Source organism: Puma concolor, chromosome A3 (genome assembly GCF_028749965.1).
Source record: "Puma concolor isolate L17-30 chromosome A3, mPumCon1.1.hap2, whole genome shotgun sequence".
Taxonomy (NCBI): domain Eukaryota; kingdom Metazoa; phylum Chordata; class Mammalia; order Carnivora; family Felidae; genus Puma; species Puma concolor.
In genome coordinates, this window is record NC_141669.1 from 83,311,308 (window position 1) to 83,338,042 (window position 26,735).

The window sequence follows — 26,735 nt, forward strand, 5'->3', positions numbered from 1 at the left end:
AGTTTAGATCTTGTCAGTGAGATGTCACTTACAGATTTTTAAGTAACCGTCAAGGCCTTCTGAGAATTTAAACTCTACAACGATGCCCTACTGGACTGTGGTAGAAGCAGTCCCAGTTACTGTAAAGGGACAGGAGCTATCAAGATTGCTTCTTAAATTATCAAGATTGGATTTCCATATGATTAAGTATTTGTACATCTTAAAAGAAAGGATGAGTCGATCAGAAAGGGACTGGTCAATGACAGAAATGTAGAAAGGGATATACGGATCCACGTATTCTGGGCCTCCAGAGATTGCCCTTATCGAAGCCCTATCCAGGGAAGAAAGTTTTCATAGTCCAGGGACTCAATGCTTTTTGTTTGTCCCTACTCCAAAGAAGGTGGCATCACATTATGGGATCTGATGCCTTCACCCATCTGACCCTTACTAATAATTCCCATTCTGTTTGTTAAGTAACTATCCAATTATAATTGGATTTCCCATATGGGGAATAAGGTAAAACTTTTAGAAATTCACATGATAAATAAACAAATGCTCGTTCTGGAGTTACTGAGTTTTAGCTTCCAAGGTGGATCCATTCACACTGTTCCCATGAAGAATGGAGTCTTCTCCTGAGCTAGCTACAGCTGATTCCATGAGAAGAGAGCTCCAAACGCAGGCAATTAAATCTTTATCAGGGTAACCCCTGAAAGTTTGTCCTCTATATTACATGGTTGTGAGCTTTCTGAAGACAGGGACTGCATCTTATTCCTGTATGACATGACCTCTCACAGACTAGCAAAGAGCAGGAACTTGAATGTTTTAATGAATAAATGGGCTCAATAATTCAAGAAGTTACTCTGTTGAGTGGCACTTCCCAAAGAAAGGGGCAAAGTTTTGAGGAAATGTTCAGAAGGGGGTCTGTGAGATGGAAGAAGTGGCAGTTAGCATGAGAATGTGAGCTTCTGACAGACAGATGGAGGCTGAGGCCTGCCCTGTGGGTGGTTGCCGAGGATGACAAGCAAGAAAAGCATTCCTGAGACCAACCAGACCTCAAGCTGGTTTGGTGTGAGGTTGTTCTTGTCGATGCAGCGGCAGCGTGGGCGACGTAACAAGTTATGTGACATCTGCCCATAAGCCTAGCCATCATACTTTGACTATTGCTCAGACCACCAAGCAGAATGTTCTTGAAGAGTTATTTTGGACCTCTGTAAAGTCCAACCCCTGACAGGTTGAGAAGGTGTATTTGGGCCTGGAACACAGTGGAAGCAGTCATTAATCACCTGGGCTTGCAGTTTTAGCAAAGGGTCATGGTGCCATGAGATGGTGGTCCACTGGGAGATATGGTCCCTTGTGGGTGGAAGGCATTCCTGCCTGTTCACATCCTCCTACCATATTCCTCTGAGGACCCTACCCAATCCTCCTTCATATAGTCTTCCTTCTAGCCCACTTAGGCCTCTCTCTTCTCAACCTCTGTTAGACTTAATATTACAGCACTCACTGTAGCTTGCAACATATTCTTTGTCAGATCTTCTGTAGATATTTATCCATCTTTCTATCTATCTACAGATATAGATGGATATGGATGGATAGATAGTAGATAGATAGATAGATAGATAGATAATCATCTTCAGTTAGATTATACATTACCCATGGTCTAGGGATCACATGTTTCTTGCATCTCCCCACAGTTCATAGGAGGTGCTAACTAGGAATGTAACTGATGCACCAAAATACTCTTTGAATTAAAATGTATATGTATAAGGGCTCCCAGGTGGCTTAGTCAGTTGAGCATCCGTATCTTGGTTTTGCTTCAGGTTGTGATCCCAGGGTCATGGGAATCGAGCCCCACATCAGGTTCTGCACTGAGCGCAGAGCCTGCTTAGGATTCTCTCTGTCCCTCTCCCCTCCTTGCACTCATTCTCTCTCTCAAATTAAATAAGTAAATAAAATATATATGTATATATATTTTTGTATTTAGGACTGTAAAGAGATTAAAGGAGGACGGTTTACTCGTTGGAGAATTAAGCTCTCAGTGAGCAACGTTTCAGCAGAGGACGGAGGGGACTACGCGTGTCAAGCCCAACTGACACACACAGGGAAGCGGTACACTATTTTAAACAGCATCACTGTGAATATCAGTAAATATGCTCATATCCGTTGCCTTGGCTTCCTCTTGGCTCTGCGTGAGATGGCTGGCTTTGGGAAGCAGTGATTCTCAATCTTGATTTTCTTGAGGGTTAGCAGACTCTCAAAGTTGCCATTGTTAGAATCAGAGGGGAGAAAGAGGGGGTGGTCAAAGGGCAGGAGGAGTTCAGTTTCTCATCTGGGAAAACAGAATGCTCAACACGCTTGGTGTGAAAATGAAATGAGAGCACGTATGTAAAGCAGGTACTGGGGTACCTGGCAAAGTATAGGTATTCAGGACGTGGTAGATATTATTGTTACTCTTATTTCCCTCAGCCATCACTACTGTGACTACTTTGCTGGGCCACTCCAGCTTTGGCCTCCCCTGCCCATGCATGCAGAGTTCAAGGTCTCTGGACTTGATGCTCATGGGGTATCAGTTCTCAACCCAGAGCAGCCAGTTGGCTTGAACATATGACCTGGAGACCTGAAAGCAGAATATTTGGGGTTGAAGAAACCCTAAAGATAATTCAGCTTAAGCCGTTTATTTTATAGAGACCCGGGAGGAGTAACTTATGAAACTTACAGAGCTGGTTGGTGACAGAAACAGGTCTAGGACTAAGGCTTTCAGTGGCCAGATGAGCATTCCTTCTTTTCAACACCTTCATCAAGGAGTTCTTGCTATTGCCTTTTGCTCTCTTGTCAGGAGATAGTTGTTTTCTATGTTTATTCATCTAAATGGGAAGAACTGAAGACTGAATATTTCTTTGATTTGGACCATTATATCTGTCACTAATTTCTATCAGACTTCAAAACGCTGGGTGGTACCTAGCAATTTCCTAATGGTGTGGTTCTCTTAGGCAAGTATTTAGCATGGATGGCTTCCTGCTTCCCACCTAGAACCCTTTAATTAAGAAAAATAATTGTATTATATTTGATGATTTTTATGCTTTTGGGTTTTACGTCACCTGTTATCTCTCCAAAGGTAGGCGAAAGTTGTCTTGCTCAATCCCCCACACCTAGCCCAGTGCCTGGCCTAGACTAGGCACAGACCTATTTATTAACAGCATGATTGGCAACTGTCATGCTTTAGTTTTACATGGGTAGCCAAGGGATTCTTTGAAACACAACATTTCAAAGGTGAAATGAAGACTACCTCAAGAGGTCATTGAGCTCAATAGTCTATATTTCGTGCCATTGCAACAAACACTTAATTATGATCTATTATATCTCCCAAATTGTTAGAACCTGATCATTAACAAATTAAAAAAAAAAACATAAACCCATTGTTTCTTCTGTTGAGAAGCTCTCAACCTGGTGGCAGTGGAGATGGAGATGTAAATGAATCATTTTAACATTACGTGATAAGGATAGAGTTATAGATAGTGTCTGAGGAACAGTAAAAGAATCAGAAGTAGCCATGAGAGTGGCAAATAAGTCGCCTTGGAAGGCTTCCAAGAGGAAATGTCTTCTCAGCTGAATTTTGAAGGATGAGTTAGATTTATAGATGTAAAGAGTGAGACAGGGCAGAGAGAATGGTCTAAGACAAAACATAAATGTGTCCACCAGTATAGTTTGTGTTGGATCTAAAACTAATTTTGTTGGAGCATACATAAGCATGTAGTAAGGAGCGGAGATTGCTGAGGCCATGGAGTGAAACAGGGTCAAGGTTAAGGGGGCCAGTTACACGCAGGCTTTCCCATGGAGCCACTGCAGAGCCTTTGGATGCAGAGGGATGAGGCTGCATTTGTGATGGACAAGACCAGTCTTGAGATGGTTGAGCAAGAGTTGAAGAGGGTCTTGGAGCCTGCAGACCACTTTGGCAGCTGCTGCAATACCCAGAAGAGGGCTGATAATCAGAACTTGAGTGGAATAGGCAGGAGATTCTTCTTCAGGCGGTAATTTAGTGGCTCTTTACTAAGTGCCTAACAAGGCCAGGTCCTGTGCTTAGTAGAGAGAGCATGATAAGGAGGACAACAACCATGACTGCTGCTCTGATGGAACTTTGAAGTCTGAGCAGGGAGGGGAGGCAGAGCTATATCAGATAAGTTGCTAGTGAGATGTGTAATTACCAAGGAGATTCAATGCAATGAGAGAATGGAAAATGTGAGATCAAACAGACAAGGACCTGTTGAGAAGTCTGTGGGTCAAGGAAAGCTTCTTGATAATAGTGACACTGATAGTCAGGAAGCATAAACTGAATGATGGAGTGGGTGAGATTTTTCCAGACTGAGGGAGCAGCCACAATAAAGGCCTTGTAACAAAACAGACCATGGTATGTCTGAATAATGGGAAATAGGCAGGTTGGCTGGAGCAATGCTGAGGGAGGGAGGTCACACTAGGTAATGAGGTTGGAGAAGTAATTAGGGGCCAGGAATTGGTGGGAACATGCAATCCAAAGCAGAGAGTGTGGAGTTCATTCCAAGAACAATGGTAAGCAGCCAGACGGGTGGAGAGCAGGAGAGTCGCATGATGTGACTTACATTTCTGAAAGCTGAGTGTGGCTGCTGTGCACAGAATGATCCCTACAGGGGTAGAAGTGGCATGTAGGAGGCGGGTACAGAAATGCAGGTGAGATATCAGGTAGGTACAGGCAACATGGTGGCATTGAAGATAGATGTGGCTGGGTTCAAGGAATTTTAGGAGGTAAAACCCACAGGTGTTAGTGTTGGATTGAATATGGGGTAAGGGATATGGCAAGGTCAAGGGAGTTAGGCCTTTTGGCATATGCAATGGGCTGGTTGGTGATATTATTCAATGAAATAATATAACTCTGAAGGAAAACTGGATTTAGGAAAGAGATCATGAGCTTGGTCATGGGTAAGTTGAGTACTTGGAGGTGCCCACGTGGAGATGTCAAGTAGGCCAAGGCCACAGTCTAGAGAAAAGTCTGGAGATGCAACTCTCAAAGTCCTTGGCCTTTAGATGGTAATAGAAGGGTGGATATGAATAAGAGTACCTAGGAAAGAGTAGAGAGTGGAAAATAGAGGGTTTAGCTGTGAAGAAGGAGGCACACATGAAGAAATGTTAGGAGGTGAAATTAGTTTGACTTGGTGTTTGGTAATTTGAAGAAGTAAGAGAAGGGCTGTTGCCTAGAATGACTTCTAGATTTTAGCTGTGTGCGATCCAGAGCAAGGTGGTATATTAACTGGCCGGTGATGATTTCTGTCTGGAACACACTGAATTTGGATGCTTTGTATGTGGAATGTGCAAATATTATTGTCATTATAAAGGACGTATGTTTTTGCATTTTCCTAGCTTCCCTCTTATAGCTTCTCCGCATCCCACCCCAAATCTAGAGGAGGCACGTGGGGCTAGGCAGGTGATTGCTAAATGTTGGTGGACAAACTGGGAAGAGAAGAAGTGGAGAAAATTGAAGGGCTGACAAGTCAACACAAGGGAAGACAGTGATACAGTGGAAGTATAATGGAAGAAGATGGGATATAAAGAATGTGGAAAAGCAGGGAGAGAGGATGGAGCAGTGAGACATTAGGATCATTATCTCTCTGTAGGACCCAGGCCAGAGCTTTGCTTAGAGCCACTGCTTTTACAAACTTTATCTGGATTATTAGGTAATGAGATTTTAGTACACAATCTCATCAGTTTACATTTATACCAAATACAGAATGGCGAAGAGAGCTCTCGTGCTAGCCCAGTGCTTAGGGCTCTTCCTTAGCAATTCAGTTATTTCTGGTTTCAAAATAGGTATTTATGGGGTGGCATTTCATCATGCCACGAGCTTTGTGTTTTCCTTGACTAGTATTAACTGAAGATCTGCTTAGTACTGTGTTTTCTTTACACTAGCATTGGATAAGTCGTTGGGAAGGTATCATACATGATTCTAATGCAATTTCACATGGGTTTGATTTCTTAGCAGAAACACATGGATATGCAGGAAGAATTCCTAAAATCATTTATCCAAAAAACAATTCAATTGAAGTACAACCTGGTGAGTAAAAATTTTGAAGCCATTGAAATCACTAAGGGGAGATTAATATACGTTTTTTTGTTTTTTGTTTTTTGTTTTTTTAAATTTTTTTTTTCAACGTTTATTTATTTTTGGGACAGAGAGAGACAGAGCATGAACGGGGGAGGGTCAGAGAGAGAGGGAGACACAGAATCGGAAACAGGCTCCAGGCTCTGAGCCATCAGCCCAGAGCCTGACGCGGGGCTCGAACTCACGGACCGCGAGATCGTGACCTGGCTGAAGTCGGACGCTTAACTGACTGCGCCACCCAGGCGCCCCAATATACATGTTTAATATAAAACCAATTAAATTTCATTGACTGTCCTTAAATTTGACAAGGCATTTGTTAAAAATTCATGTCAAAAAATGTTGGAAGAAGTTAGCAGGAAAACAATTGAATAGAAGAAGTAAAGAGCGAGAAAAAGAAGAAATAGAGATCTTTTCTAGTAAATATTAAAGTATGTTTAATTATAAAGCTATAATAAATAGACACTGATATTTGTATGCAAACAAAGATTAGATAACATAACAAAACAATAAGCATATGTTGGAATACACAGAAATTTAGTAAAGGAGATATGTAGAGAAAGAGATATAGTGTATGTGCAATATGAGTAAACTTGTTAAATGTGAAGAATATGAAGTTCATTCTTTATCTCATATCAGACACTAAAATACATTTTTGATGAATTAAAGAACTACATATAAAAATAAATCCTCAAAAGTACCATTGAAAATAAAGATAGGGGTGCCTGAGTGGCTCAGTCAGTTAACCGTCCAACTTTGGCTCAGGTCATGATCTTGTGGTCCGTGAGTTCGAGCCCTGCGTCAGGCTCTGTGCTGACAGCTCAGAGCCTGGAGCCTGTTTCAGATTCTGTGTCTCCCTCTCTTTCTGACCCTCCCCCATTCATGCTCTGTCTCTCTCTGTCTCAAAAATAAGTAAACATTAAAAAAAAAAAAAAGAACATAAAGATAAATCAGGGCACCTGGGTGGCTCAGTTGGTTGAGTGTCCAACTCTTGGTTTCAGCTCAGGTTATGGTTCCAGGGTCATGAGATCGAGCCCCAAATCAGGCTCCATGCTGAGCATAGAGCCTGCTCTGGATTCTCTTTGCCCCTCTCCTGCTCACAAGCACTTACTGTCTCTCAAATAAAATAATAATGATAATAACAAAAGATAAACTTATGTCCAACCTCAGAAGGATGTACTTTCTACACATAGAACCAGTGGAAGAAATCACAGAAGATTAAAAATTAGACTATCATAAAAAATTTAAATGTATGTATATGTAAAAAATGGTAAAATCAAAATGTGAAAGACAAACTAAGAATGTTTTGAACAGAGATATTAAAAAACAGCTAATATAATTTCTCTAGAAAATTCCAAGAAATCAAAGAATATGAATAATCCAAATGGGGCAAATGAATAATTAACAGAAGAATAAAAGACTAAGAAAATATGAAAATATATTCACCTGCAATAAAAAATATACACAAAAACAATGATATCTATCCATGAAATTGGTAAGGATTAAAACATATATAATACCAAATATTAGCAAAGATACTATGGGAGGTGTTCTAATACATGACCAGCCATGAATATGAGCAATCATTTAAAAATGTTTAGGTTTAAAACTCTCCAAAGGTTTCCCATCTCAGACTAAAATTCAAAATCCTTGCATTCCCAGCGGGGCCCTCCACGGTCGACTTCCCCTTGTTAGCACCTCACATGTGCTTGGACCTCATTTATTGCAGCTCTCCATTCAGTCCTTCTGTTTTGATCACACTGGTATACCTGCTGTTCCTTGAACAGTCAAGCACACTTCTACCTCAGGGACTTTGCACTTGCTGTTTCCTCTACTTGAAACGCTCTTCCACACACATCCCCTTGTTCTGTTTCTTCACTTCCATCGGGTCTCCACTGAATGTCATCTCACTTGACCACCATGTTGAAATAGCACACCTCACTCACCATCATGCTCTAGCCCTTGAGCTTTCTGTATGTTTTCATAAAGTACTTATCACTACCTCACATATTTTGAACCTGTCTTGTTATCTCTAATTCTATTTGAACCATGCTTCTTAGGAGAAAGCTTTGCATCTGGTTTGTTCCCTCCAATATCATGAGTGCTCAGAACAATTTCTAGAACACAGAAGGTGCTTATGGCGTCTGGGTGGCTCCATTGATTAGGCATCTGACTCCTGATTTCAGCTCAGGTCATCATCTCACAGTTTGTGAGATCGAGCCCTGTGTTGGGGTCTGTGCTGACAGTGTGGAGCCTGCCTGGGATTCTCTCCCTCTCTGTCTCCCTCCTACTTGCTCTCTCTCTGTCTCTTCCTTGAAATAAATAAATAAACAAACATTTTTTAAAAAAGATGATGCTCAAGAAATAGTTGCTAAATAGATAAATAAGTCAATGGACTGGTATAAACTCTGCAGAGGGAAATTCTAATATGTATTCAGACCCTTCACAAATATGTATAACTTTTGACTCAGTAAATTCTAGATGGTAGACCACATACAGCAGACACAGATCCCCAGGGTCCCAGATACACACACACACACACACACACACACACACACACACACACACACATGTATGTATATATGTATCTATATGTATGTATATATATGTGTGTGTGTATATCTTAAAAATTAGACTATCATAAAAAATTTAAGTGTATGTATATGTGAAAAATGGTAAAATCAAAATGTGAATGACAAACTAAGAGAGAATGTTTGGAACAGAGGTATTAAAAAACAGGTAATATAATGATATCTATCCATGGTATTTCTATGGAAAATACCAACAAATCAAGGAATGTGAATAATCCAAATGGGGCAAATGAATAATCCACAGAAGAAAAAAAAAGACTAAGAAAATATGAAAATATGCTCATCTGCAATAAAAAACATACACCAAAACAATGATATATATATAAATTGTGCTTACTATGTTCAAGGAAGGAAAAGACATGATTGAAATTTTCAAAAGACAATTGAAAACTTTTAAAAAGAGTAGCATATCAGATTTGAAAAAGAACAAACGAAACATCAGGACTGACAAAGACAATACCAAAACAAAAAATTCAATACAGAGTTTAATAGCCTATGAGACATTTGAAAAAAAGAACTACTGAACTAAAATATAAGTCAGGAGAAAATGTCCAGGATTAAGCACAGAGAGACAAAAGAATAAGAAATACAGAGGTTAGAGGAAGAGGATCTGCAGAGCTAACCTGTATATAACTACAGTCCTAGAAGAAAGAGAAAAGAGAAAAATGAGAGCAGAGGCAATATTATTTAAATGATAATCTGAGAATGTTCCAAACTGATAGACACATCAATTAAAAGACCCTGGAAGCTAAGGAGACTCAGCAGGATAAATGAAACCAAACCTGCACCTTAAAATACCACAGTGCAACTGCAGAAAACCAAAAACAAAGGAAAAGTATCTTAAAAGTTAGGGAAAAAAGAAAAAAAAAAAAAAGACACGCTCTGTGTGCAGCAGTAAAACCGCTGTTTGAAACTTCAATGGAAATAACAGAGGTTGTATGCTGAAAAAAATGCTGCTAATTTTATAATCAGTGAAAATATGGCAAACTAAAAATGACAAACTTTGCCAAGCACAGTCTTAAAAGGAACTACTGCAATGCTCTTTAAGCAGAAGGAAATGTTTCCAGATTGTGAATCAGCTATGTAGGAGGGAATGAAAGAGCAATGTTGATGTAAATATGTGAGCAGATCTAAAGGAATCTTGACTGCATAAGGCAGTAATAATGACGATTGTTCATGGAATTTAAAATATACATGATGTTAGAATTCCCAACAGCATTTGCCTGTATGCTAGGAGAAGGTCAAATGTAATTACATTCTAAGACTTTACATTCTCTTAGAAGAAAGTGGAGATATCAGTAATATCAGACTTTGATAAGTTTGAGGATCTATGTTTTAATACTTAGGGCAACCCTAAGATAATAATAATTTTTAAAATATAGGGTTATATGGAGTAATAATAATCAAGAGCAAGGTAAGAAGCGATCCAAAAGAAGGAATCAAAAGAAAGCAAGGAGGAAAAGACAGATATAGGACAGATGCTACAAATAAAATATCTATATAAGTTAGTCGATTTAAACACACATATATCACCAATTATATGATGGACTAAATGCTCCAAATTAAGATTGTCATACTGGGTTTGAACAAGAAATTAAAACTCTGGACTGTCTACAAGATGCTGGAAAAGACTGGAAAATGATATATGATATAAACACTAACCAAAGTGATGTTGGTATAATTATACTAATATCAAAGTAGATACAAAGGCAGAATGCATTATTAGAGATAAACAGGGATACTTCATAATGATTGAAAGTTCATTTTTGAACCTATTAGATACATAATAACATGGCCTTAAAGGGGTGTGTGTGTGTGTGTGTGTGTGTGTGTGTACATACAGAAAGAGAGAAAGTTCAGGATTACAGGGAGAAATTGACCAATTTACAGTAATAATGGAATAATAATGGGATAATACCAGCCACGGTTTTCACAATAGCTGATAGAACAGGCAAACAGAACACCCTATCATGACAAACAAAATGTGTCCAACGAATGGCCTGATGTTTATATTACAGAGCCCTGTGCCCAGCTACTACAGATTACACATTCTTTCTAAGCACAATGAAATGTTTGATAAAATAGACCATATATTGGGCTATAACAACAGATTGAAATCATTGCAACTACATATTGTCAGAAGTTAGAAATAAGTAATAAAAAGACAATTAGAATAACCGTATCAAATCAAATAAACAATCAAATAAAAACAACTCCTCTCAATAGCTCATGGATAATAATAGAAATGAGAAAATTATTTGACAGTGAATACTAATAAAAAGATTACAGTGAGGTTGATGAGATACAAAGATTTGATCAGAGCACGCTTGTTAACCTGAGTTAGGAAAAGAAGATGGTTGCAATATCTATGAGCAGCATGCTCACCCCCGAAGAGAGAAAAGGAGAAACAAAATAAATCCAACAGAAATGGAAGAGATCGGGGCACCTGGGTGGTTCAGTTGGTTAAGCATCCAACTTCGACTCCGGTCATGATCTCACAGTTTGTGAGTTTGAGCCCCGCATCAGGCTCTGTGCTGACCGCTCAGAGCCTGGAACCTGTTTCGGATTCTGTGTCTCCCTCCCTCTCTGCTCCTCCCTCACTCATGCTGTCTCTCTCTCCCAAAAATAAATAAACATTTTTTAAAAATTTTAAAAAAAGAAATGGAAGAGATGAGATGAAAAGTAATAGCAGAAAATAGTGAAATAGTAAATGAACATGCAGTTGAGTGATTAACAAAGAAAAAGTTGTTTTTTTTGAAAGTGGGATGTGATTGGTAGCCCCCTGGATGATTAAGAAATGAGGGAAGGGACAATCTGAAGGAAAAAGAGGCCATCACCATAGATCATATACACACAAAAAAGATCACAAAAGGATATTCTGAACAACTTAGTGCCAATTTGAAAATCTAAAAAGAAATGGGCATTTTATGTAAAAATCAGCACAGAGGATCTGGCACAAGATTTCAGAATAGGAATAAGACTATAAATTTAAAAATCTTGCTACAAACAAAATTCTGTATCTAGTTGGCTTTTCCCGTGAGCTCTACAAAGCAGTTAGTAAAGAAATTTAGCAAATTTAAACAAAATGTTTCACAGAGCAGAAAAAGAGGAAACAGTCATTAACTCATTATATTAGGTCAGGAAACTCTTAACCCTCAAATGCAAAATGAATGTTGTTACAAAGCAAACTTCAGGCCAATCTCATTCATCAACACAGAGGAAACACTCTAAGCACATTTTTAGCAAATTTATTTTAACAGCATACATAAAGAACGTTACCTTGTGGCCTAAGTTGGGTTTACATGAAACAATGCCAAGCTGCTTCCTATTAGATAATTCATTCTTTTATTTTGCATCAACAAACCAAAGGAGAAAAAATAATATATATATTCACCTCATAGACACCAAAAACCATGAACACCTAAACTAGAATTTTTTTTAAAATTTGTTTAATGTTTATTTATTTTTGAGACAGAGAGAGACAGAGCATGAATGGGGGAGGGTCAGAGAGACAGGGAGACACAGAATCCAAAGCAGGCTCCAGGCTCTGAGCTGTCAGCACAGAGCTCGGCGCGGGGCTCGAACTCACCGACCGTGAAATCATGACCTAAGCTGAAGTCAGACGCTTAACTGACTGAGCCACCCAGGTGCCCCAGAATTTTTTTTTTTAAACTTCCTTTAAAACTACGAATGTAAGGGAACATCCTTAATCTGATTTTTAAAAATCTATCTTTAGAAACCTGTAGAAGAAATAACACACTCAAGACTGAACTCTTAAACCCGTTTCCTTGGTTTTGAGGGAGAGCCAAAATCTCAATAGAGTTTCATTTTTTGCTGAATCTGTTTATAATGTTGGTAGGGAAATGTAAAGACTGACTAATAGTTAAGACACTCTTGTCCCAAGCAGGCTCCACTCCCAGCACAGAGCCAGATGTGGGGCTCAATCCCATGACCTTGGGATCATGACCTGAGCTGAAATCAAGAGTCGGATGCTCAACAGACTGAGCCACCTGGGCACCCCCCATACTATTTTCTTGATGGGGTGAAGGTGGTATGGATATGCGCTTTACATGTATATTCTATACTTTTTACTATACATGTGTTATAGTTGAGAATTTTTTTTTAAAAAACCTTAATTCCAGCTGGAATAAAGAAACATGAAGTAGACTATTTAGAAATAGAGTAACTTTTTATGTCGTGTAAATAGATGGAATTTATTAGGCTCATGGAACCAAACAAAAGAAAAATATAAAATAAATACACATAAAAATAAAATAAAAATATAAAATTGTTAAATATAATTTGTGAACGTGTGTGGAGTCAGGATAGGGGTCACGATTGGTAAAGTATTTGGAAGATTTGGAACTAGAAAACCAGAGTTCATGTCTCATTTCTTTCTCTAATGTGTGACCTTGGGGGCAGGTCACTAATCTATCTGAACCTCAGTGTTCTCATCTGTAATATGGACCTTATAGCACCTCCTCTTTTTTTTTTGGTATAGTTTTGAGGATATGAAGACCTAAGGAGACAATGTGTGTGAAATACTTTGTAAACTTTAAAGTTCTTTGCTAAGTTTCCTAAGACTAGAACTAGTATTTGTGTCCCTAATACTGTGGAAGACAGTGGCCAGATATTCGGCTGTTTAGACACCCTGGAAGGCCACTTGTCCCCTATTATCTCTGTCCAAGGAGAGAATAAAGTAGATTAACGTTGACCTCCAAGGGGTATTTTTGGTAATCAAAACATATTCCAGGCTCAGAAGCAAGAGGTTTTGTTTAGCTGATCATTTTTTATAGACTTTTCATGTAATATTTATGAATTTGTTTTTTACAGGCACTACCCTTACTGTAGACTGCAATATAACAGACACAAGGGATAATACAAATCTCCGATCCTGGAGAGTCAATGACACCTTGGTGGATGATTACTACAATGAATCCAAACGAATCAGAGAAGGATTTGAGTAGGTGTTGTGTTTTTCTGACTTCCCTAAAAGTTGGCAAGAATTTCTTCATTTAAATTATTTTGGGGGCGCCTGGGTGGCTCAGTTGGTTGAGCGCTGACTTTGGCTCACATCAAGATCTCGCAGTCCGTAGGTTCGAGCCCCATGTGAGGTTCTGTGCTGACGGCTCAGAGCCTGGAGCCTGCTCCAGATTCTTTGTCTCCCTCCTCTCTCTGCCCCTCCCCCACTCATGCTCTCTCTCTCTCTCTCTCTCTCTCTCAAAAATAAAATAAACATGAAGTGTTTTGATGCTAGTACTGCTTTTTTTAGATGCTTCTCACTGATCCCTCATTACTCCTTTTGGCTTTGTCTCTCAAAGATCTTGCCAGTGCTATGCACGGCCAAACCTTCTTGAATCAGGGGGGTGTGAGGTGTTCATGTTATCAATCCTGCTTACACCCTAGTCAGACACATGAGGCAAAGCATCAAGTATGCCCTTCATGCAACAAGATCAATTTCTCCCAACTTAAAACCAGCCTCATTCCTGTTTAGTTATATCATGAGCTATAGACCTTCTAGGCTTCAGTAGCAAAAGAGGCAGCAACACGGGGACTCTTAGGGGAGATAGGACTTAATCATTAGCTAATTGAGTGGTATAAACCCAATTTGTGATTGTTTAAATTGGGTGGTATAAATCAAGACTACTGAAGGAGAGGGCAGGAGAAATTGTGTTGAACCCTGCAGGGTTGATAAGTTAGGATAAGTGGAGGGGACCAGGCCAAGGCTCTGGAGGGCTGATGATGCTATCTGTAATTAATAGAGCCACACTTCCTTGTCACCTTCCAGAAGAAAATGAAAAATTTCCACACACCTCACTGAGCCACTCCGTGAAGCCTTCTTAGGGTAACAGGATGGCCCAAAGTGTTCTCTGGGAGAGACTTTTTATTCTCAACGTTTATTTATTTTTGGGACAGAGAGAGACAGAGCATGAACGGGGGAGGGGCAGAGAGACAGGGAGACACAGAATTGGAAACAGGCTCCAGGCTCCGAGCCATCAGCCCAGAGCCAGACGCGGGGCTCGAACTCAGACCGCGAGATCGCGACCTGCCTGAAGTCGGACGCTTAACCGACTGCGCCACCCAGGCGCCCCGAGACTTATTCTCTAGACTGAAGATGGTACAGTAGGTTGGGTAAATATGACTCATGTGTAACTGGGTGGTTCTTTTCTTTTACAGATCTCACATTTCTTTTCAGAAACATATTTTTTACACAGTGAACATAACCTTCTCAGAAGTGAAAATGGAAGATTATGGCCATCCTTTCATTTGCCATGCTGGAGTGTCGGCAGCGTACTTTATTTTAAAACTCCCAGGTAGTTGTTCGGTGGGGTACATGCTGTTTGGAGGGCTCAAAACAATGACAAGGAGACACATATGAAAACAGCATGGTTGGGGCGCCTGGGTGGCGCAGTCGGTTGAGCGTCCGACTTCAGCCAGGTCACGATCTCGCGGTCCGTGAGTTCGAGCCCCGCATCGGGCTCTGGGCTGGTGGCTCGGAGCCTGGAGCCTGTTTCCAATTCTGTGTCTCCCTCTCTCTCTGCCCCTCCCCTGTTCATGCTCTGTCTCTCTCTGTCCCAAAGGTAAATAAACATTGAAAAAAAAAATTAAAAAAAAAAAAAAAGAAAAAAAAAGAAAACAGCATGGCATTAAGCACTTGGCATGAGGCAGCAGAGTGATAGTCAGTAGAAGAACTCAGCATTCATTTCCTGTTTGGAAATGTGATGGTTTTAAACTCATTTCCAGAGCAGAGAATATCAACACTCCTGAAGGCCATCACTCCTGTCTACATGCCAGGGGCTTTATGAATCTCATAAATATTGCACGACATGGTCTTCTTATCATGACCATTACAGTATCAAGATCCGTGAAGTCTATACATTACAGGTTCCCAGACATGGGTCCCCCAAAGGGAGGGGTGGCGTTGTTGTTCCAAGAGTTGGGGAAGGACAAAGAGAAGTGGAGGATGGATGGGAAGGGCGGATCTATCTAACAGAAGCTAGAGGTTCAAACAGATGGTCAGGATGAGATTGGGCACCAGCGTGCAGAGCAGATCCGCTTGGTTGTGCTGGGATTTAATCAATGGGCTGCTATTTCTGTTGACCCAGAATGTGTTTTAGTCACGATGCTTTGTTGTGCCATTTATTTAAAGACATGCAGTGGTGCATGGAGATGTCTTCCACCTCAGACTGTTTGCAGTATGGTGTGACTTAGGGCAGGTCGTGATAAGATCTTTAAGGAGTATTTAAAAAAAGGAATGTGCTCTGGGAGTTCAAAGAAAAGAGAACCCCCCCCCCCCCCCCCGTATACCTACCCGCCCCTCCCGGCCAGGCCATCCCCCCCACACACACACACACCTTCTAGTGGGGACTAGAGCATCAGGAAGGGGCTGATGAAGGAAGTGGTGTATGCGGTGGGTTCTAAGAAAGGAGAGACTTTCTCTTCCTCTGTCCTCTTCCACTTTTCGAATTCTCCCCTTCCTAGAGCCTCCTTCCTTCCGTGGCAGCACTGATTTGGGCTGTGGTAAGGGAGAAGGCTGTGTTCCTCTTCTCGGTGGTGGTGGTGGTGGCAGCGGTGATGTGGGAGCATGTCTTTAGTGACTTGACATTCCAGAGGAACTGGTTCTGCTTCTCGGTCATCTCCCACCCACTGCTTTTGCCATAATTGCTCCGCAGTGGTGTTCACAAGCAGAGCAGGGGTAGATGCCCTTTCTGAGATCGTGCCTTGCAGGCAGGCCCCCAACCCAGACCTTGCCGGCACAAAGGGGGCAGTCTGGCTCTCTGCCAGCCTTATGGAGACAACAGAGTTGGCTTTCAGGGGAGGCCGTTGACGGCTCTTTATGACAGACATCCTGCTGCTCAATTTTTGGTGCCTGTGGAAGCAGTTATAACAGGAATAATCAGGAATGTGCAAGAGAACCACCAGGTCTTCCAATACACACGCTTAGGCTCTACCTCTGGAGAGTCTAGTGTTGACTAAGTAAGACCTGGTTGTGTGTGTTTTGGGAGCAGTTCTCATGCATAGGAACCATGCTGTATCCACCATCAGAAGCGAGAGTTCTGCAGGATTTCCTTCCCCAGGTTCCCAAGAGCACATTTGCTTCCTGAAATTCATGGTCCACGCTAGATTATTCTACTCCCATATACCTGTTATTTAACTGTAAAAAAAATATTTAAGCAGTATCCTCATTGACCTCTCACACATTTCCATTTGGTATTTGTAATGTGATCTGTGAGCCTTTGTATTATGATTATTATCTGATTATTTATGTATTTATTTGCTGTCGTTTGTAGCCCCGGATGTTCAAGCTTACTTGATAGGAGGGCTTGTCACCCTGATAGGCGCAGCAGTGTCTGTCACGTACATCTACAACATTTTTAAGATTGACATTGTTCTCTGGTATCGAAGTGCCTTCCTTTCTACTGAGATCAAAGAAGGTAAGTGTGGGTAACCAATGAAAAATGCCTCATACTTGGTTGTTGCTCATCCGTATACCCATTGTAAATATACTTTCACATATTTTACTAGCTTGCCTTTCATGTTGTTGGCAAATTGGAAAGAAGGAATCTTCCTGGAACTTCTCATGCTTCAGGGAAACAATTGGTCTGTGGTCACCAGCGTTGTTCAGTTAAATAAGGCTTGCAGGCTAGTGGTGACTGAGCAAACATTTGCAAAGCAACAGGAGCAAATCATCTTCCAGGTCCTACTGTGACCATTTTAGAGCCATTCTCACATCTTCTGGTGTTTCCAAAAGAAGACAATTTCTCCTGGAGTGACAAAGGGCTCCCCATCTGCGATGCATCTTCAACATGGTCGGCACATGAACAGAATTTACATCATGAGGAGTGATGAGCTGACTGCGGCTGGAGCTCATTCTAGGCCCTGTGCTTGGTACCTGAAAGATTTAAGAGTCAGAGGACTCTCAAGGCCGGAGAGAGACCTGGGTTTGCATTTGGCTCTCTACTTACTCCCGTGTGATCTTAGAAAGTATTTAAGGTTCTTCTCTCTCTGGGCAATAGAATGGAAAGAAACATGAAGGAAGGAAGGAGAGAAGGGAGGAAGGAAAGAAGGAGAGAGGGAAGGGAGGAAGGAGGGAGGGAGGGAGGGAGGGAGAGAAAATGATCAGAGCCTGCCTCACAGAGTATTGTAGGAACAACTGAGTTCAAGTCCAGGAAAGCACTGAGCAAGGACCTGGGGCACAAGGGGCATCTTGTTGTCTGAAGGCCAAAGCCTTCAGCTGCCCCTGCCACTCTGCCCTGGGTTTCAGTTTGGTCTGCGAAGCGTCTGTCCTGCCAGCACTACTCAACACACAAATGCCTGTGAGATTCTGAAACTCCGAGGAGAAGGCATTTCCCACCATCATGGGTTGTTTTTTTTTTTTTTTAAATAAAGTTTATTTATTTATTTTGAGAAAGAGCTAGAGAGCGAGCAGGGGAGGGGCGGAGAGAGGGAGACATAGAATCTGAAGCAGGTCCCAGGCTCTGAGGTGTCAGCACAGAGTCTGACGTGGGACTTGAGCTCACCAGCTGAAGTTGGATGCTCGACCGACTGAGCCACCCAGGCACCCCTGCATTCTCTTTTGGTGGCACAGCTCAGTCGCGGAAACCTGACTCTGTGTGTCCAACGCAGCCTGAAGCGCCTCTGGGTTGCGGACAGTCAGCTGAACGTGGGGTTTCTCTTTGGGGCTGCAGTCCCTGCAGTCTCCCTGTTGGCCGCGCTCCTGCCTGCCTGTGTGGGGCAGGGGACCAGTGCATCACCACTTGTCTTTTCTGACACCCACACGTGAGTGGTCCAGCTGCCCTCTGTTTACTGCCTGACAGGGAACTGCAGAGACTTCAGTGGTGTTTCCAGATCTCTGGCCCTGGTGTGTGGCTCACTCCCGGACTCACTGGGACTCCCAGGAGTCTGAGAGCTGAGGGCCTGTGCAGCTGTCGGCTGGTGAGGTGGAGTTTAGCAGGAAGAGATAAAAGGAATAGTGACTCACCCAGAGCGGGGGGAGCTGAGCAGATGACAGACTCAGGGAGCCCCACCCTCTGCTGGGAGCAGGCTACAGCCCAAATTTGGGCTGAGAATTTGGACATCAGGGCTCATAGTCAAGCCAGGGTTCTATTTTTTTCTTAATTCCGAGGAGTACTTGCGTACTTTATGATTAATCTCTACAGCTCCGTCTATGAGAACTACCCCTGTAATTCCTCTCTGAGTGTTGGCTTTGACAACGAGTTAGCGATGAGACTTACGATTTGTCCCAGATGTTATTTCCAAGCATTGTATCCCTTAGGGATATTTCCTGAGTTATTTGGGAACTGTGGAGTAATGGGTGGCAAATATAAATGAGGAAATAGATGAAATGTGTCTTTCTTATGATAAGTTATTTACTCCAATGTGATTAGTTACGCTTTATAACATGAGTAATAGTTAGGTGTGTATAACTCAGTTTTATTGAGTCATCGACAGCCCTAATATCCATGAATTCTGTATGTTCTCTATTAAATTATAGGAGTTACTTTAAAAATTTTCCTTCCAGGCTGTGCAAGTGTGTGTAAGAATATAAGAGTGATCTTACCCATCTCCTAGAGAGATTTGTGTATGCCTCACCTGCTTCCAAATAGGTTTGTGGAGAATACAACAATGAAAAACAAACAAAGCAGGTACAGTGAACAGAGGGTAGAACGATAAAATAAAGCTTGGGGGTAGAATTAATGACAAATCATGGACACTTTTTAAAGATGAGCTTGTTTTAGAAGTAAAGGCAAAGCAATGACAAGATTCATTGTGTGCTTCTCACAAATACCCTTCAGTTGCTCGTGACAGCACATGGCTTTGTCTGGGACAATTTTCCAAGGAAAAGTTTTTGTAGGGAGGCCTTATTTTTAAAGGGTGTAATATAATGAACCTTGTCTGCAACAGCCTTCCCATGGTAAATGTAATAGCATGTTTAATGTGGCTTTTCTTCTAGTGTCTTTCATGTTAAGGCTAAAATGCCAAACCTCATGCAATTTAGTAAAAACACCTGAAGGCCAGATGGATTCTATCTGATTTCTCCATTGGTCCAGTTTGATCAGGTTGGAGATTTAGCAATAATATAAGAAAAGAAAGTAAGGGCTTGAATAATGTTTAAGCGATCTGTCATAAATATTAATTTATGCAAACAAACTTTGTATTTTTTGCCGAGAGCCAATAAAACCACATGCAGATGCTTTAACATCGAAAGTAGGGCTGAACCTCCTCAGGAAATTAAAAAAGTGTGGCCAGAATCTACATGAAGTCTTACCTCACCACTATATAGAGGCAGGCTATGGGGGTATCTGCCAGCAGGCCACTTTCTCAAAAAACTTACTAGTAGGTCTACATTTCCACAATTTTTTAGTGAAATAGACAGTTGGGGGGAGTGTCCAACTCATCATTATCTATTGCCATTCATTGTCACTTTCCCAATTGCTGTTCCATTTACTATGGCTAGGAAGCAAATTGCCTTGAAACTTTGTGGCACAGGGCAGCCATTTGTATTGCTAATGGGTTCTGTGGGTCAGGATGTGAACAGACACAGTGGGGATGGCCTGTCCCAGCTCCATGATGTCTGGGGACCCAGCTGGAGGACTGGCAGTTGATTCTGGCCATCAGCTGGTGGCCTCGGTTTCTCTCTCAACAGCCTCTCCTTGTGGTCTCTCAGTGTGGGCTCCTGAAGCCCACAGGAGCCCACACAGCGTGGTGATTGGCTTCCAACGGCTAGTGTTTCAAGAACAAGAGAGGCAGGAAAAGCCATATTTTCTCTTATGACTCAGACCCTAAATTTCTAGTGTCAATTCTACCACATTCTATTTGCCAAGGCAGCTATAGAGTCCTAGCCAATTTTAAGGGAGTGGAAGTAGATTCCACCTCTTTGTGGGGGGTGTGGTCCGTTCTGAAAGAGCATGTGGAACTGGAAATACTGCTAGGGCTATTTTTGTAAAAAATGCTGTCTGACACACTTGCACGAGACTAATCAGGGAGAAACTTTGTGAAGTTTCCTCCTCCCAGTTCTCATCTCAGCCACACCAGAGGGGCGGTGGGCTTGGGTTTGACTCAAAGCTGTGCACTTGGCAGCTGAAAGACTGGAGAAATAACGCGGCCTTGTCTGTCTCAGCTTCCTTACCTGCAATCTGAAGGGATAAACGTGACCCTTACTGTGACTGTGAGAGACACAACCGTGCAGTGCTGGCAGGCAGTCCGCTAAGATGGCCCTTCAAAACTGCAGGCGGATGCGAAAAGCAAAATGGCGTCAGCTTGGTTTTTTGCTATATCGGGTCAATCAGTTATGAGTTGATCATTTGGAAGTGACAAGAGCCCACTACGTTTTGAGAACAAGTTGTGAACATAAGCATTTCTACTCAAAAGCTTCGAAAGAAAAAAAAGATGACTGAAAAATTGGGAGCATTTTATATTTTGAGTTTTTAAAAAGTGTGAGTCCTTCGCTGCCCAAGTCTCTTCTGTCCCGAAGTCTGCACGTTGCACAGCACAGAGCAGCTGTATGTTCACACTCCTCATATAAAAACACGGAATTGGAACACTGTCAAAAGAGAGAATTCAGGGGGCGCCTGGGTGACTCGGTTAAGCGTCTGACTTTGGCTCAGGTCATGATCTTGTGGTTCGTGCGTTTGAGCCCTGCATCGGCCTCTCCACTGTCAGCACAGAACCTGCTTCAGGTTCTCTGTCTCCCTCTCTGTCTGCTCTTCTCCCTTTCACACACACACTCTCTCTCAAAATAAATAAATAAATAAATAAATAAACATTAAAAAAAGAGGAGAGAGTTCACTTAACATAGTTTTTCATTTTGTTACTTTATTTTATTTTGTTTTATTTTATTTTATTTTATTTTATTTTATTTTATTTTATTTTATTGTTTGTATGAGAAGGAAGAAAGAGAAACAGCTTGAGGGAAGAGAGACACCAGTGGTAGGGGTTCTGACAGAGGTGGTGATGAACATGGATGTTCATTGTAATTTCTAGACCAAGAAATACTGTATTCAGTGGGGAGGCTCTGTTATGTGGCAAAGAAAGTACCAAGCCAACCACCCCTTTACCATAAAAAGGATAAATATTATCATAGTTTTAAGTGAGAAGATTTAATTCCTTTCTAAAGTGTTTAAAAGCATAAAGCCTTTATGAAATCTTAAAAAAAAAAAAATTCACATGTCCCCCAGCTTTAGAAAATCAAGTGTATGACATTAAATTTGATACAGAAAAGAATCCACTTATGGAGTAGCGGTATAGACTAGTAACATTGAAGACATTGCACAAGGAGTTTTAGCTCGGTTGGGTTTTTGCCAACTCTAGACGCAAATTAATCATCCCTTTGGCACGTGACTTATGACCCTGATTTATTAAAAAGCAAAATCTGCTCATGATCTAAAACTTCTCTCTCTCCTACATAGATGTAACCTCCTTGAGCCTCTGCAAAATCAAGCCCCATGCAGATATTTGGCAGTGACTGATGGAGACCTCCTCTGTCCTGTTTCTTGCTCCAGACACTGAAGATAGAATCACACCAAAAGAAGCCCCCATTTTCACACAGTTTCCTTTTGTTACAGGGAGTGGAGAGACTGAGGAAGAGTGTGCCTGTGTGCACATGTGTGTATATCACCGTTTTCCACAGGATGACCAGGAAGGGTAGGCAGAGACCAGAAGGTTGTCAGTGGTTGGGGTGAGAATTTATGGAAAATGAGAAAAGGCTACATGGAAACTCTAAAGTTCTGTGCACATTTTCACTACAGATCTTCCTTGATTTATGATGGGGTTGCATCCCAATAAACCCATCATGAATTAAAAATATCATAAGCTGAAAATGCATTCAATGCACTTAACCTGCAGAACAGGATAGCTTAGCCCAGCCCACCTTAGACGTTCTCAGAACTCTTACATTAGCCTACAGTTGGGCAGAATCATCTAACACAACACCTATTTTATAATAAAGTATTGACAGTCTCATGTGATTGACTGGATATGGCCTTGAAAGTGGAAAACAGCAGGTGTATGGGTACCGCATGGTTGTCTGTATATGGATTGTTGACCCTCCAGATCACGTGGCTGACTGGGACCTGTGGCTTTTGGGTCTGCCCAGCATCAGAGAGAGAGGAGAGGAATACATATCACTAGTCTAGAAAAGATCAAAATTCAAAATGTGAAGTATGGTTTCTCCTGAATGTGTATAGCTTTCAGACCATCATAAAGTCAAAAAATCATCAATCGAACCATCCTAAGTTGGGGGACAGTCTTTAGACAAAAACTAAACGAATACAAAATTCTACCTTCTTTTGTTGGGCTTAGAGCCACCCCTCTTTTCAAGTCTATTCAATCCAAAAAACTTCCATAAAAGAGGAATAGAAAGGAATGGCTCTCTCTTCGGTTCCTGTTAGGTTGGCCAGGAATTTCTTAATAGCCCGAAGGTCAAAAATCACATTTTCTTTTCTTTTTTTTTTTTTTTTGAGTTTATTTTCATTTATTTTGAGAGAGACAGAGACAATGCGAATGGGGGAGGGGCCTTGAGAGAGAGAGAGGAGACAGAAAATCCCAAGCAGGCTCCGAGATCCAGCGCTGGAGCCCGATGTGGGGCTCAAACTCAGGAAACCTCGAGATAATGACCTGAGCCGAAACCAAGAGTCGGATGCTTAACCGAATGAACCACGCAGGCACCCCTCAAAAATCACATTTTTCTAATGAGATGGTCACTCAAGGCTTCTAGCATGCTAAAGCTTCTTACTTGTTCATATGACCCCTGAGTAGAGCATAAACATTCCCCTTCCATGCCCTTCTCAAACTCTTTCTCTCCTTGATCTCTTTACCCTCCGCTACCAGCCCATTTTTTTCCTTAAGTCCGTTAATATCCAGGAGCTGCCCTACATCCTTTGTGAATTTTTCTCAGGAGCTCCAGGCCGTGGGGAAGTTTCTTTTCTTTCTGTTTCTCCAGTTCATGAGGCCATTTGTTATCTTGCAATGCCTCGTGTTTCTATTTCCAAGTCTGTGAATGGTTTTTCCAGTTAGATGTGTCTTGTTCATCTGTACGCAGGTGAGCACAGTGACTGTTACATGTGGTTAGTTGCTCAATAAATGCTTGGCTCATCCTGGTGATGACGAAATGTGCTGCCGTGTTTGGCTTCTAAGTTTCACACAGGAAGTTCCTAGAGTCTGCTCAGAGGCTTGGTCTCTAGAGTGCTATGCGCAATTGCAGTGATGGAATTCATTAATGGGTCTGAATTGTGAGAGACTTGGTCGGTTTTGCCAGGTACAGTTACGAAAGTCCGCCATTGCACAGGACCCATGGAAACTCCTGCCTTCAGTTCTCATTTTCACCACAGGGAGTGGTGGACTTAGAGTCAAAGGAGTCAGGTTGCAGTTGGGGCTGTGTCATCTTGGAGAAGTGATGCTTATGTAATGGTGAAAAGACCATCCTCCTCATAGATCGATGTCCATGGGGTAGGAAACTGAACTGTAATTGACAAATCACTGGAGGCTCAATACGGACAAATCTGAGACTTAAAATCTTCACAGGGACCTAGTCAGAAGGGGTCAAAACCCACACTTTTGTGAGTGTTACCTCCTGGAAGCCTGACCTGGCTCATAGTAAATATCCTGCCCCCAGAAGGGGGAGGAGAAAAATCATTCTGAAATATCCTAGAGCACTGTGTTCTTATTAACAATGCCTGCCCTCAGGATAAACTAGTTAATGAAAGTCTTATCTGCTAGGGTGTTATCAGAGCCTAACTGATCTGTGCAGAGAGAAATACCCAACTCCGGCCCAATCTAGCCATCCTGCCCCACCTAAGTGGGGATAAAAAACTGAGCAATGCTTGTGAAGTTCATAATCCAGAGTCACTGAAGGACTGAGATCTAATCATAGGGACCATAGACTGCACACCTCACCACCTTGTTACTAAAGGGCGTTTTTGTTTTTTTTTTAGTACTTTCTTTTATCTGGCACATTCTATCCAGCTATCAGGAAAAAGTATGAGTCATATTAAAAGGCAAAAACACAATTCGAAGAGACAGCAAACATCAGAGCCAGATATGGCAGGAATGTTGGCATTATCAGACTGGGAATTTAAAATATTCCTGATTAGACTATAGATGCTGGCGAGGATGTGGAGAAACGGATACCCTCTTGCACTGTTGGTGGGAATGCAAATTGGTGCAGCCACTGTGGAAAACAGTGTGGAGGTTCCTCAGAAAATTAAAAATAGACCTACCCTATGACCCAGCAATAGCACTGCTAGGAATTTACCCAAGGGATACAGGAGTACTGATGCATAACGGGCACTTGTACCCCAATGTTCATAGCAGCACTCTCAACAATAGCCAAATTATGGAAAGAGCCTAAATGTCCATCAACTGATGAATGGATAAGGAAATTGTGGTTTATATACACAATGGAGTACTACGTGGCAATGAGAAAGAAAGAGATATGGCCCTTTGTAGCAACATGGATGGAACTGGAGAGTGTGATGCTAAGTGAAATAAGCTATACAGAGAAAGACAGATACCATATAGTTTCACTCTTATGTGGATCCTGAGAAACTTAACAGAAACCCATGGGGGAGGGGAAGGAAAACAAAAGAGGTTAGAGAGGGAGAGAGCCAAAGCATAAGAGACTCTTAAAAACTGAGAACAAACAGGGTTGATGGGGGGTGGGTGGGTGGGTGATGGGTATTGAGGGCACCTTTTGGGATGAGCACTGGGTGTTGTATGGAAACCAATTTGACAATTAACTTCATATATTGAAAAAAATAAAAATAAAAAATAAAATAAAATATTCCTGATTAGTATGCCAAGGGATCTCATGGATAAAACCAGACAGCATGTAACAACAGACAGGTGATGTAAGCAGAGAGAAGAAAATCCTAAAAAGAACCAAAAAGAAAGCTAGCAATTAAAAACAAACAAACAACTGTAACAAAAATGAAGAGTGCGTCTGATGGGCTTCTTAGTGGAGTGGATATGGCTGAGCAGAGAATCTCTGAGCTTGAGGATATCACTCTAGAAACCTCTGAAACTGAAAAGCTAGAGAACAAAGACTGAAAAAAAAAAAAAAAAAAAGAAGATATCCAACGAGTGTGGGACTACCACAGAAGGTGTAACATAAGTGTAATGGGAATACCAAAGGAGGAGAAAGAGAGAAAGGAACATAAATATCTGAAACACGACTGACTGAGAATTTCCCCGAATTAATGTCAGACACCTCTGAGAGTACCAAGCAGAATAAACAAACAAAGAAACAAAGAAACACCTAGACCTATCATTTTCAAACTGTAGAAGATCAAAGACAAGAAAATCCAAACATCCTAAAAGAAGCCAGACGAAAAAAACACCTCACCTGTCAAGAAACAAAGATGTGCGCTTCATTCAACCTGTCCTCAGAAACGACACAAGCAAAAGACAGTGAAGAGGAACGTTTCAAGCCCTGAAAGAATGAGAGTTGCCTGGTGTGGCAGTGCTTGGCACTGAGCCAGCCAGTTGGCACTCCAAAGTCAATGAGCCCAAGGGAAGGATGTCAGGGTAGCAGCTCAGAGTTTTGCCGTGTTAGCATAAAAGAATGTGGTAGGAATAATCCCACGACTGCATCTCATTTCCTTTTCAGATGGGAAGCTGTATGATGCCTATGTCTTGTACCCCAAGCCCCAAAGAGAAATCCAGAGTCATGAGGTGGACACACTGGTGTTGAAGATTCTGCCCGAGGTGCTGGAGAGGCAGTGTGGATACAAATTATTTATATTTGGTAGGGATGAATTTCCTGGACAAGGTAAGTTTTGAGTATCAAAGGTATAAAAGCAGCAGATAAAGAGGGAGAGGGAGGTCTCTGTTCCTTCACTTTACAAATGGTGGGGTGGGGGACTCTCCTTTCCTTCTCCATGGAAACATGAAGAGTCCTGTACCTCCCCAACCCACAACCCCTGAGCCAAGTTAGGACCGGGCCTCTTATCTCTGGGGCCCATTCCTGCAGGAGGGTGACTGGGATGCCTGGTTGAAATAATGTGACTCTGGGGCGCCTGGGTGGCTCAGTCGGTTAAGCGTCCGAC

The 26,735-nt window shown here is 41.7% G+C and overlaps 1 protein-coding gene across 3 annotated transcripts in view; it reads left to right on the forward strand.

The window, feature by feature from the left end:
* IL1RL2 (interleukin 1 receptor like 2) overlaps window positions 1–26,735 on the forward strand; it is a 44,917-nt gene that overhangs the window by 11,472 nt on the left and 6,710 nt on the right. For 2 of the 3 annotated variants that reach the window (XM_086701427.1, XM_086701425.1), the window contains exons 4-9: window positions 1,961–2,120; window positions 5,981–6,055; window positions 13,525–13,654; window positions 14,869–15,005; window positions 16,983–17,126; window positions 26,297–26,458. In XM_086701427.1, the coding sequence (XP_086557553.1) occupies window positions 1,961–2,120; window positions 5,981–6,055; window positions 13,525–13,654; window positions 14,869–15,005; window positions 16,983–17,126; window positions 26,297–26,458 (808 nt within the window). The remainder of the gene's footprint in view (window positions 1–1,960; window positions 2,121–5,980; window positions 6,056–13,524; window positions 13,655–14,868; window positions 15,006–16,982; window positions 17,127–26,296; window positions 26,459–26,735) is intronic. The other variant, XM_086701426.1, reaches the window with a different exon arrangement.